This window comes from Capsella rubella, unplaced genomic scaffold (assembly GCF_000375325.1).
Source record: "Capsella rubella cultivar Monte Gargano unplaced genomic scaffold, Caprub1_0 scaffold_3, whole genome shotgun sequence".
NCBI classification, from domain to species: Eukaryota; Viridiplantae; Streptophyta; class Magnoliopsida; order Brassicales; family Brassicaceae; genus Capsella; species Capsella rubella.
Window position 1 is genome coordinate 6123168 of NW_006238921.1, and position 11720 is coordinate 6134887.

Consider the following 11720-nt stretch of genomic DNA (forward strand, 5'->3'; position numbering starts at 1 on the left):
GTTAGGTTGATTGTTACTATTTTGGTACGAGTATTAAGATTATACAAATTACACCGAGCTTCCAAAATTATATTTTATTCATCAAATAGGGATTGTATAATAAAAAGCATCAGCCGATTCAAGACATTTTAACTTGTTCATCCATGTACCATTCCACGGATAGGGGCACAAGTACAACTCATAAATTCTACACAACAAAAACTGATCAATAATCTCGACACAAACTTACAAAACTTCCAACAAAACAAAACTAACAATAATAATAATAAAACCCAATAATTTTTAACATTTTTTGAACAAAAACTAAAAATAATTAAGATGACAGCAGCTTGAGCTTGAAGGGGAGGACCCAATCATTGAACAGGCAATGAGAAAAAAATAAAAATAAAAAAGAAAGTGGGGGAAAGAGAGAAGAGAATAGAAGAAAAAGTACGACCGTATTCGACAGTGAGGTTAATGGTTGATGATGAGATCTTATTAAAGTCCCCAAGTGGGTCTCTTGATTCTCACAACGTGCCTTGTCCTCTCCCTTCATTTTTTTCTTTATTCCATTCATAATTTAACTCTAATCTCTCTCTCTCTCTCTTTCTATCTCTAACACTCTGAACATGCTCAAAGTTTGGGAACCATCTTAATCAAGAGATGGCCTCTCACTCAACTCAACTCAACCCACTCTCTCTGCAAACCTAACATGTCGCATTGAGGTAATATCATCTACAGATTCTTCATTCCACACCCGTTGGTGTTTCACTTAACCGGGTTTCTCTAAACTGAATGCTAAGACTTAGGCCATTATCATCTACACTCTTAGATGATTAATTTTCCCACCAAACATTGTTAGCAAATCCAAAGTTTCTAGTCATTGAAATTCAATCAAGATCATAAACTCCACTCAAGGAAAATACAACACATTTTGAGTTCGTTCTATCATTCATTTGTTTTTAGTCCTGGCCTAAGAAATATTTTTACATGTCCACAAACACTCTTTACCTTGCATGTCTTTCTTCTCTGGCTTCAAGAGCATCAACTTCCTCGGTTGTTAGCAGATCCACCATTGGTTCATAAATATCCAAGTCTTTCCTTTTCCTGTCAAGGTCATGCACACATTTTTTATATCAAGTCAATTTGCTTGTCCATAAAACTTATTTAAGAAAAAATCTCACTTAGTGATAAGCAACGCAGGAAGAAGTTTATCAATCTTTGCAATCAAAGGACTTGCAACCTAGTGATTCAGTTCTTTTTGTTCAATGACAAGATGTAACTTTACCAGAGGTCACTATTAGAGCAATCTGAGAAAGGACCAGCTCCAAATATCGGGATCATTAACTATCAAACGCCACAAGGTGTATGAAGAGGTGGCATTCAAGTGTATAAATAAGAAAGATGCTCAGGATGGGTCACATAGTTAACAGTTTCAAATCATATTATAAACAATGTAGACGCTAGGAGCCAATCGGACAACAGGTCTTAAGAATACATTTTACAGAGAAAATATATACATTAAGTGGGTAGGAAAATCACTTACCTAACTACACTGGACTTAAAGCTGAATAACTTCACTAAGTCCATTGACAAGCCACTTGACTTGCTGCACATGAAAGATGGAAAGTTATTGTTGAATTGTTTGAGCTAGACTTTATTATTATCACAAGACAACGTGGATATTCAAATACAAGCAACAAGAAAAGACCTTGCTGAACCATGATCAGATCCTCTGCGGCCTTTCTTACTTAATCTACTCTCTCTAGCTGAAGCCACACTTTGAATTGCAATCTGGAAAGCGGAAACAATGACATGGTAGGTCAGTAACTTTAGCATTCATGTTTAAAACAGAAAATGATTGCACTAATATACAAAAATTAGCTTAAAGCTCCACCAAATTTTTTACCTCGTAAAGTTGCTCCCTTATTGCAAAGGCAACAGCCGGCTTCAGAGAAGAAAAGAAACCAAAACCCACTTGTATCAAATTTGGAATCAAGCATCATTTAACTGAATAATGAAAGGTTAAAAATTGAGTGGTTATCTTACTCCAACTTCAGGATCTTCAACACCTAAATCCTTGCACAAGGTTCTTGCAAATTCCTCAGGATCACTCTCAAAATTGTTTAGGTCCTGCAAACCAGCAATCAAGCTCTATTAAGACTAAATAGTACCAGATCATGGTTGAAATTGTTCAAGATCACCAAGTATTCTCACCCATAAGAACTGATCCTTGATGAGGGTATGATTAACTCGGAGATCAAGCTGAAAAAGAAAAGCTTATCAGCTTCTAGAAAATCATATTTTTTCAACAAATTACTCGTAGCCAAAGAAAGAGGGATAAGAAGGGTATACTGTGTCATAATACCTTGATTGGTATGATCTTTTCACCAGTGTACATGTCTTGTCCTTCATATGACCGAAAGTCTGTGAGCTGAGACTGATAAAGCCGGAAAAATGACCAATGTAAGCAGAAATTTCTTAAGAAACTATTACAATCCTTACAAAAACAGAATAGAGCATAACTGAAACAATACTACATCAGAGAAGGAATCCTAAAGACATACATCTCATGGTACAATGCTATAATCAGGTCTCTTCTTGAGTTAACTCTAATGATTTAGAAACAATAAGTCGAATCTTTGACTTATGTAAGACTAAGTGGTAACCTTAAATATGACAAGTGAAAGAGCTACCAACAAAAACATAGCAGAAGAGAAACTTAAGTACAAGTAAGTGTGATCTAGTTTAGAAACAACCTGAATAGATTGGGCAATCTGAGTGATAAATGCAGCTGGAAGTTTCAAGTCTTTAACAGTTCTTTTGGCAAAGACAACGACTTCATTATCCGGGTCTAAGCCAAAACCAAAACACAAAAATTCAGTGAACGACATACAATACAACAAAGTGTAGATACGAGAAGATGAGAAACAAAAAGGTAGAGCTTTTGAGAGAGAATAACCTGAAGGGTTCCAAGTGAAAGCATCTTTGTATCGCTGACCTTCAAATTGAATGTCCAAACGAATAGGTACCAAGTTTTCAGCAGTTGGCCTAGCTCCAACCATAGATAGATTCATGGGTTTAGCATAAAACATTTCAGGAACCAAAGCACATGAGCTCGATAAAACAAACTAATCGAAGAAAACAAAAAAAAAAAGGAAGCAGAGGAAGAGATGAAACTCACATCCTGAACTTGACGGGACCTTTCCAACCAGTCGACCCTAAAGCTTTCATCTTTAAACCCTAAACCCTTTCCCTCCAATTTTACGAATTGAGAGCCAGAGAGAGAGAGAGGGGAACTTCAGTTTCTGTATCTTTTTCCGGCGTTAAGCGCCGCCGCGTTAGTTAGCAGTAATTATAGTTTATTTCAGAATCGCCCGTATCTTCTAATGTCTTAGACATTTCACCCTTAACTATTTTCTTTGTATAATATATCATACTCCCAAAAGGTAGTATTTGGGCTTTAGACGGGCTTTGTAAGAAGCATTTATTGGGTTTTAAACAGGCCTCATTGTAACATTACTGAATGAAACAACGAGAGAGACATGCCGGCACATCAAAGAGAATCATTCTATTCTCACATCCCATGTTCGTGCTCCCCATAATAACGTTCGTGTGTTTCTTCATAGTCACGTACACATTCGAAGGAACACGATTACAAACATGTAAAACAAATATTTGGATTTTTATTCAGAACCTAAAAAAAAAGAAGTGTTGGATATTGTGATTATTTATAGGGAAAAAAAACACACTCAATGGTGTCGTCATATAAATATATGCATCCATTCTCCAACTTCTTTTAAGGCCTTTGTTGCAATATGCAGAAAGAGCTCTTCCGTCCCGCGTCAAGTCTCTTCCTCACTGCCTAAATCTTATCATCTCTCAAAAACTGTGAAATCACATTCACAGCCTTGAACGATCCAAGTTTTAATACCTCTCGGGTCTCGTGATCTTTAGTCTTCTCACGTTTTCAAGAAACATACTGAACAAAAAAAACATCGGTTCCAAAATCAGAGATAAGTAGAGAGGAATGTATCAATATCGAGATCAAGATATAAGATTCATACTCCCATGGAATATCTCCGACCATCATCCAGTCTCCATCTTTATCTTCATATGTCAAAACATGATGTTTTCTATCTCGTTTACCGCCTGTTAGAACCAAGACAATGTAGCATAGTGTTAGAATTTGGTTGGATTTTTGTTTTTCACATTGTTATGTGTTGTTATATTACTTACAGATGATGGAAGTATCGAACATGTGAGAAAGATTTTCTAAGAGACTCTCGTAGCCTGAGAATGCGCAAAGGTCGAGTTTTCTCCCAATGGGGACGCCTTCCATGTAAACCTTAACAAAGAGAGATGTGTCATCACCACGACAAAGAAGACGACGACCCCTTAGTCTATCTCTTAACCGAGACTTTATCGGTGGCCAATCTTGTCTTGCTTCTCTACAACAAAAAGATTCAAAACACAAAAACACAAATGTGAATAAAAAACAGAGAGAAAACAGAGCATAGGAAAAAAAGAGAAGTGATGTGAAGAAGACCTTTGTGGAGAAGTAGAGGGAAAGGTGAGGCTAAGGGAGAGATTTACAGAAGATTCTGAAGGAGAAGGTTTAGTACTATCGACAGAAGATGAAGAGAATGAAGAACAAGAGTTAGAAAAATCCATTGATGAGAGATCCTTGAAGCTGCAACTTCACAAGAAACTGAAACTACATGCTCCCTTCTCTTATCTCTCGAGAGTGCTCTTCATGTCTCTCTCTCTCTCTCTATCTTTCTATTTCTCTCTGTTTAGTTTAGTAAAAAATACAAGACTAGTAGGTGATTCGATAGCATAGATATGAATTTAAAATGATTTAATTAACCTTTTTTATTAATGTAATAAATATTATAAACATAGCTTCCCCACATTAACTATGAACTTTCAACCTTCCATATATGAACACACATTGGTCTTTTGAAAACCACTGTAATAATTACCCGATTAGATACTTAATTCATATGTTTAGATCTTTGGGGTTTGTTAGTAGTAAAAATGTGATTTCATGGTTTAGAGATTTGTTTACATGTAAGATTCGAAGTTTCCATAAAAAGGAGGTAACCAATGAAAGTGTGTCCAAATGATGTTGGAGCTAAAATGTTTTAAGGCTTTGATTTTGATTTTTTTTAAAATAAATTTCTCAACTGCTCAGATTCTTTAATTAGGAGAGATAAGGGCCAAAAAAGCTTTATTGTCTAGCCGTAAACAGAAACAGAGCATCACATCACTTTCACTTTCTTACCATCAATATTTGAAAACTGAGTCTAGCTCATATATAGACTTACGAACTTGGGGGATCAACATTTTCTGTTGATAAGAAAACTCAATTGTCTCTTATGACACATTAATGTAACAGACCGTTGAAAATTGCAGAACCAATAAAAACAAAGGAGACTTGAAGAGTTTTGTGCAATGTTGTTTTTGTGGAGCAGACAGTGTTCTTTTCTTTAACTATACGTTTCCTGTTAATGTCTCTTTTAGCTTTGTGGATTGTCTCTCTTAGCTAGGAGGTGCCCCAATCTTTATTTTTCTTTTTATTCCAAATAAATAAAATTCATTGATTTACATAAAAAGTAGACATAAATTGTTACATCACATAATGCTCATTGGCTGTATTGATAATAGATTTAGATTCTAAAATCATCATAGGAAGTGTATGTACTATATTCTACTAATGCATAATATTTACTTTGTTATATATAAAGCCTACCTTGGATGTTGGATCGATAAGACTCCTATTAGCTATTATACGATCTGTCTTTGGACATGCATGTCTGGTCTCTAGGGATCCTTCTTGTGAGAATTTCGATATATTTAACTTTATAATGTCTAGTAGTCTAATGATGAATGTCTAGTCCTCTTTATTAGTAGTAGTACTTATAATAATTATCAGTTAAACTTTATAAAACCAATAATGTACATAATCAGTTATTTAATACTACTTCTTATTTTTGAATGTCCAAGGAGTTATTACTCGGATATCTCGATTTCAAAGAGTTCTTGTGTCATTTGTTTTCGTTGAGATAAGTAAGAGCCAAAAATGATCGTAAAATTAGACGTTTTGTATAAGTAAACATAGAGAGGCTTGCAATAGTACTGTGCCAAAAAGTTATAGCAAATAGAGATCATTATCATGATATGTACTCCGATATTAACGTGGCATGTTCATGCATAGACAAAATGCAATCATATCTCCACGTTTGCACACAGCTTCAAACAATCAAATCATTTGATATAGTCCTACAAGCAAAATGGATGTCTGCTGCTTATGAGAATCAATTATTTGGATGGTACTTCCTACTTCGTCTAAAAATGACATCAAATGATTTTAGTTGAGTTAAAGGCATGGGGTCCCTTCGAGTGATACACAAAACTCATGAGTATTGTGGTAAGAGTATATGATAGAGAAAAACGAATTAAAGCACAAAACAAAAGGTTGATCATGGGTCCGGGAAGATGTATATATAGGTCGATCGGTCGATATGTGTTATTCTTGAATCAAGAAACATGCATGTATGGTCGAAATTTTAAAAAGAAGGTTTAAGTGTGTTTTTCTTTAATGGCACTATTATTAGTGGTATCTTAGAAAGGTAAGATACCCCAATTTTACAAAAGAAAAATCTTATATTAGATATTTTTTTTTTGCAAAATTGGGTATCTTAGCTTTCTAAGATATACCCTATAATGTTGGTCCTATAACCTCCAAAAAAAATCACATTGTTTATGAGTGATTATTTCGGTTTCGGACGGCTTCATAAACATCCATCAATGTTAAACCTGTGTATATTTTGTTAGAACGATAACGAAGAATATTCTCAAATCATTTAGCTGAAATATATCAAGTTATGTTTTCGGTAGAATTGCATTTTATATATACTGTATGGTCGAAATTTTTAAAAGAAGGTTTAAGTGTGTTCTTCTTTAAGGGCACTATTATTGGTGGTATCTTAGAAAGATACCCCAATTTTACAAAAGAAAAATCTTATATTAGATATTTTCTTTGCAAAATTGGGTATCTTAGCTTTCTAAGACATCCCCTATAATGTTGGTCCTATAACCTCCAAAAAAAATCACATTGTTTATGAGTGATTATTTCGGTTTCGGACGGCTTCATAAACATTCATCAATATTAAACCTGTGTATATCTTGTTAGAACGATAACGAAGAATATTCTCAAATCATTTAGCTGAAATATATCAAGTTCTGTTTTCGGTAGAATTGCATTTTATATATACTGTCAAATTCAAACATGATTGATTACGAAAATGTTCAAGAAAGCTAAGACAATGATTCAACCGTCCGCATACATCCATCCACCATATAATATGGTAATCGCTAGTCCAATAGAAGTTTTGCTTAGTACATTAATTTTTAGTACCACTGAGAGAGATAAGAAATTATCGAATAGCTTACAAATTATGGAAAATGTATTAAAAAGAACATTGGGAAATAAACATACGGCGGAATCACAATGCTTCGAAATGATTGACTGGTTTTAGAATGAATTTCATACAATTGACTTGTGTGGGTTAAAGAATTATTTTTAAAAAATCAGAACACATGAGGTAGCTGTCTATATATGAACCACATGATGAGTTTGACGCATGCCCCTCTTATAACGCCATGCAAATAGATACACACCCTGAGTTTGTCTGCAAGTACGTTTGTATCGTTTCTAGACAGTAATTATAGTCTTAAACCCACACGCTCTCTGTCAATAAAGGCTTGCTTCCAATTCCAAAAGAAATCATGAACAGAAGACTTTATAAGCAAAAAAAAACAACTCAAGAAATCAAATTAATAAGCTCTCAATCGGGCATAGTGGCCCAAAAAAGAAGAAGAAAACGCGCAGCGAGTTTGAACCATTGGATTGAAACTGTCGCATTTGTGGTGTTACATAAACCTACGTGCTCTTTTTTAAGCCAACCAAAACTTTTTTTTATCATTTCATTTTCTTCTTTTTTGTTCGAAACGAGTTGCATTGCATACTCCTTTAGTTTCCTTTGCTTTGATATTCTCTTCAACATCTTTAACTCTCTACTTTGGTCTTGAAGCCAAAAAAACATCTCAAATTAAAGAAGAAAATATATTGGTATGTCTCTTCAACGACCTAACAACGGGAACTCGAGTTCTTCTTCTTCCCCCAAGAAGCACAAAACTGGTAGGTGTTCTACTCAAAGGTTTGTTCTCTTTTTGAAATCATATCTTAATTTGTTTTTTTTTTGAGAAATTTGGTCTCTATATAATTTATTATTAGAGGAGAGTGACGAGGAGTTGTTGATGGTTCCTGACATGGAAATGGAAGCAGCTGGATCGACATGCGTTCTAAGCAGCAGCGCCGACGATGGAGTCACTAACCCGGAGCTTGACCCGACTCAAAACGGTGTCTCCACCGCTAATAAACGCCGCCGTGGACGTAACCCAGTTGATAAAGAGTATCGAAGCCTCAAGAGGTATAATGAGTTAATTAAAATGTCGACCATTATACATAGTTTGCAGCCAGTTTTTGTGGAATTGAAATGGTTAAATAATAAGAAAGTGGTAACTACAGATTGTTGAGGAACAGAGTATCAGCACAACAAGCGAGAGAGAGGAAGAAAGTGTATGTGAGTGATTTGGAGTCAAGAGCTAACGAGTTACAGAACAACAATGACCAGCTTGAAGAGAAGATCTCTACTTTGACCAACGAGAACACTATGCTTCGTAAAATGCTTATTAACACAAGGCCTAAAACTGATGACAACAATCACTAAACACAAGACCAAGATTATTAGGATTTTATCATATCCCTCTTTAATTCATTGTTCAATGTTCTTTTTTTTTTCTTGCTTTTGTTTTGTATACAATTTTTGTTCCAATAACAACATCCAAGTTAAGCAAGCATCACTAATTAAATCAAATTACACACATAATCCTCTACTTAAAAAAAAGTGTCTCACGTGTTCTAATTGTGAAGTAATACGAAGCATCTAGAGAATTTTGTTTTCGTACCCACCAAGCTGCTATATATATATAGAGTTGGATAAAAATAAGAGTTTATCAGATTTTTAATTTTACGTTTGAGAGAGATTAGAAGAAAAGAATCATTCATTAGTCATTACGAAGCAATGGCGAATTTTGGTGAAGGGAGAAGAAGTGGAGGCGGAGGGATGTTACCGCTTCTCGCTCTTAGCGCCGTCGCGGAATACTATAGACTGCCGTGGAAACCACCGGTAACGGCGAGTCTTTTAGCCGCCAACACTCTCGTCTATCTCAGGCCTGCGTTGATCGATCCCTTTATACCTCACATCAGTGAGGTCTGGTTCAATCCCCACCTCATCTTCAAGGTAAAACCAATTCTTATATTTGCCAAGAGAAATTGAATCATTGCACACACATGTTTGTAAATTTCGCCGATTTTGGAAATTAATTTGTACCAATTTATGGGGAATTTTGGAATTTTGTGTAACCTTGACCTACATCAAGATCCTCGAATTGAGATTTGTTCTAATATTGATGTGTGTTTTCGTTGAACAGCACAAGGACTTGAAACGTTTGTTTCTATCAGCGTTCTACCATGTCAACGAGCCTCACTTAGTCTACAACATGATGTCTCTTCTCTGGAAAGGTATCAAGCTCGAGACATCTATGGGAAGCACTGAGTTTGCTTCTATGGTCTTTGCACTTATTGGTATGTCCCAAGGAGTTACTCTGCTGTTAGCCAAGTCGCTTCTCTTCTTCTGCGACTACGAAAGAGCTTATTACAACGAGTACGCCGTTGGATTCTCTGGTGTTCTCTTTGCTTTGAAAGTTGTTCTCAATTCTCAGGCTGAGGATTACTCTAGTGTTTATGGTATCCTGGTTCCGACTAAGTATGCTGCTTGGGCGGAACTGGTTCTGGTGCAGATGTTTGTACCGAACGCTTCGTTTCTTGGGCATTTGGGTGGGATCCTTGCTGGTATTCTCTATATGAAGCTCAAGGGTTCTTACTCAGGCTCTGATCCTGTTACCATGGCGGTTAGAGGTGTAACACGACTTGTGACTTGGCCCTTGAGGTTTCTGAACGGTATGGTCAGGTCACGGAGAAGGAGGATTACAGGGAGAGGAAGAGTGGGAAGAGGCCAGACTGGGATAGCTGGACCTGGTATCTGGAGATGCCACTCGTGTACATATGACAATTCTGGATGGTTAAGTGCTTGCGAGATGTGTGGCTCCGGACGGGATAGAGGAAACGGATGGTCACTGAGTCAGGGACCAGCATTGTCTTCTTCTAATGATCTCCCTTTAGATGAGCTGCGCCGCCGACGAGTAGAAAGGTTTAGTTGATCTCTGGAGTGCATTCGTAGAGCTGAGGAAGGATTTTGAATGAACCTTTGTTGAATTATTTATAGCATTAGCTTGATTAGAAGAACTAGTGGTAGTTTTTTTTTTCAACCTGTTTCTTCAAGATTTGGTTCTACATGTGAATTGGTCCTTGATGACTTTGTCAAAGTAATGGAAAAAGAAAGTAATGATATTTTCTCTTTTTTCAATCAAAAATTTGTTCAAAGAAGATCACAAAGCAAGACGCAGGTGATAGGTAGCCGCGACGCCGGTTCCAATTCAGGACGGTGTGACTTGAAGCTCCTTCAATTCTCAGGTGATGGCCTCGGTATTAGAGTACGGTTTTTACACCTGAGAGTCCAAGGCTATGTATCTTTCTCTCAAGCAGTCATCTTTATCTCCAAGTGATTGACAATACCAAGATGAACACCCTAGCTTCAGCTTCAACCAAGGAGAAGCTTATTTCGGGGACTTCAATCATACCACTGGTTCTACCGTTGTAAGTTCTTCGTTACCACCTACCTTGAATTCAACTACAATCTATCTACAGAATTCTCTAGCAAAAGTTTTTTAAGTTTTAGCATGAGACCCTTAGGAGGTGGCTAAGAAAATCATAAGGTCGCTTTTGACCCTTACCATAGACACATGGAGGCTTTAGCTGCTGCAGCAAGAGAACACGCTCTTCCGTCTTAAGCCTTTTTTTTATTTTCCCCTTCTGAGAAATTTGTTTGTATAGAACCCATGATTGGGTTAAAATTTTGATTAGTCGGCTTGGAACAGTGTTAACTTCCTCCTATTTAATTTTGTTTCATTTGTTGGCACTACTTTACGCACCTCTGTGAATGATTACAGATTGTGAACTCTATATCGTCTCTCTTATACATATGCAATAATATATGTGAAAATGATTGATATTTAAGAAGCTTCGGAAGGTAAGTCATCAAATGCCCAGGTTTTAAGAGGCAGGTAGAAGTGCTTTGCAAATTTAGGACAAAAGGACAAGACAGCGACGAGAACGTTGAGGCAGTGTAGGCCAGTTCGTATCTGTGAAGTGGAGATGCGATATGGTTGGAAGTTAAGTAACTGACAGTCTATAAATAGAAAAGGTGCGAGGTATATGCCCACCCTGGAGTTGGTATGTCCGCCTCAATCTCCTCCACCTATTATTAGAAACTATAGACATTATTAGTTTTCTGTTTTTCCCTTTTATATTCTCACTTGTTGTATATAGATACTGTATATGACAAACAGTAACATAACATAATAAAATCTTGTTTCCTTTTTTCCTCTCATTCAGGTCTCATACCTCGCTTGGCAATGCAATGAGGGAGCAGCCAAGACAGTATTGAAGGTTGTCGCAGTGTCTCGTTCCTCGACCAATCATCAACCCATAA

The 11720-nt window shown here is 36.4% G+C and overlaps 4 protein-coding genes and 1 long non-coding RNA gene across 6 annotated transcripts; 2 read left to right on the forward strand and 3 right to left on the reverse strand.

Annotated features, from left to right (window-relative positions):
• Positions 1–834: 834 nt before the first annotated feature.
• Positions 835–3280, reverse strand: LOC17892265 (chromatin structure-remodeling complex protein BSH). Its single transcript, XM_006298377.2, has 10 exons — positions 3164–3280; positions 2942–3030; positions 2739–2833; positions 2348–2419; positions 2197–2244; positions 2029–2112; positions 1889–1927; positions 1691–1773; positions 1526–1588; positions 835–1086 (listed from the first exon to the last, which is right to left on the reverse strand). The coding sequence occupies exons 1-10, from the start codon at positions 3211–3213 to the stop codon at positions 987–989; spliced, it is 723 nt and encodes a 240-aa protein (XP_006298439.1). The 5' UTR covers positions 3214–3280; the 3' UTR covers positions 835–986.
• A 359-nt stretch (positions 3281–3639) lies between these two features.
• Positions 3640–4747, reverse strand: LOC17890883 (auxin-responsive protein IAA31). Its single transcript, XM_006299818.2, has 4 exons — positions 4529–4747; positions 4219–4430; positions 4047–4131; positions 3640–3961 (listed from the first exon to the last, which is right to left on the reverse strand). Exons 1-4 carry the CDS (start codon positions 4651–4653, stop codon positions 3907–3909), a joined length of 477 nt encoding a protein of 158 aa, XP_006299880.1. The 5' UTR covers positions 4654–4747; the 3' UTR covers positions 3640–3906.
• Positions 4748–7997: 3250 nt separating this feature from the next.
• On the forward strand, positions 7998–8929 carry LOC17891660 (transcription factor HY5-like). Of its 2 annotated transcripts, none has more exons than XM_023786295.1 (3): positions 7998–8185; positions 8282–8477; positions 8576–8929. In XM_023786295.1, exons 1-3 carry the CDS (start codon positions 8119–8121, stop codon positions 8775–8777), a joined length of 465 nt encoding a protein of 154 aa, XP_023642063.1. In that variant the 5' UTR covers positions 7998–8118; the 3' UTR covers positions 8778–8929. The 2 variants fall into 2 exon arrangements, with proteins under 2 accessions (XP_023642063.1, XP_023642064.1); XM_023786296.1 differs by having other exon boundaries at positions 8333–8477.
• Positions 8930–9081: 152 nt separating this feature from the next.
• On the forward strand, positions 9082–10526 carry LOC17890591 (rhomboid-like protein 14, mitochondrial). Its single transcript, XM_006298031.2, has 2 exons — positions 9082–9350; positions 9541–10526. The coding sequence occupies exons 1-2, from the start codon at positions 9132–9134 to the stop codon at positions 10327–10329; spliced, it is 1008 nt and encodes a 335-aa protein (XP_006298093.1). The 5' UTR covers positions 9082–9131; the 3' UTR covers positions 10330–10526.
• Positions 10527–11223: 697 nt separating this feature from the next.
• LOC111831372 lies at positions 11224–11713 on the reverse strand. The gene is made up of 2 exons (XR_002834565.1): positions 11633–11713; positions 11224–11486 (listed from the first exon to the last, which is right to left on the reverse strand). It is a non-coding gene; the product is annotated as an uncharacterized LOC111831372 (long non-coding RNA).
• Positions 11714–11720: the final 7 nt, after the last annotated feature.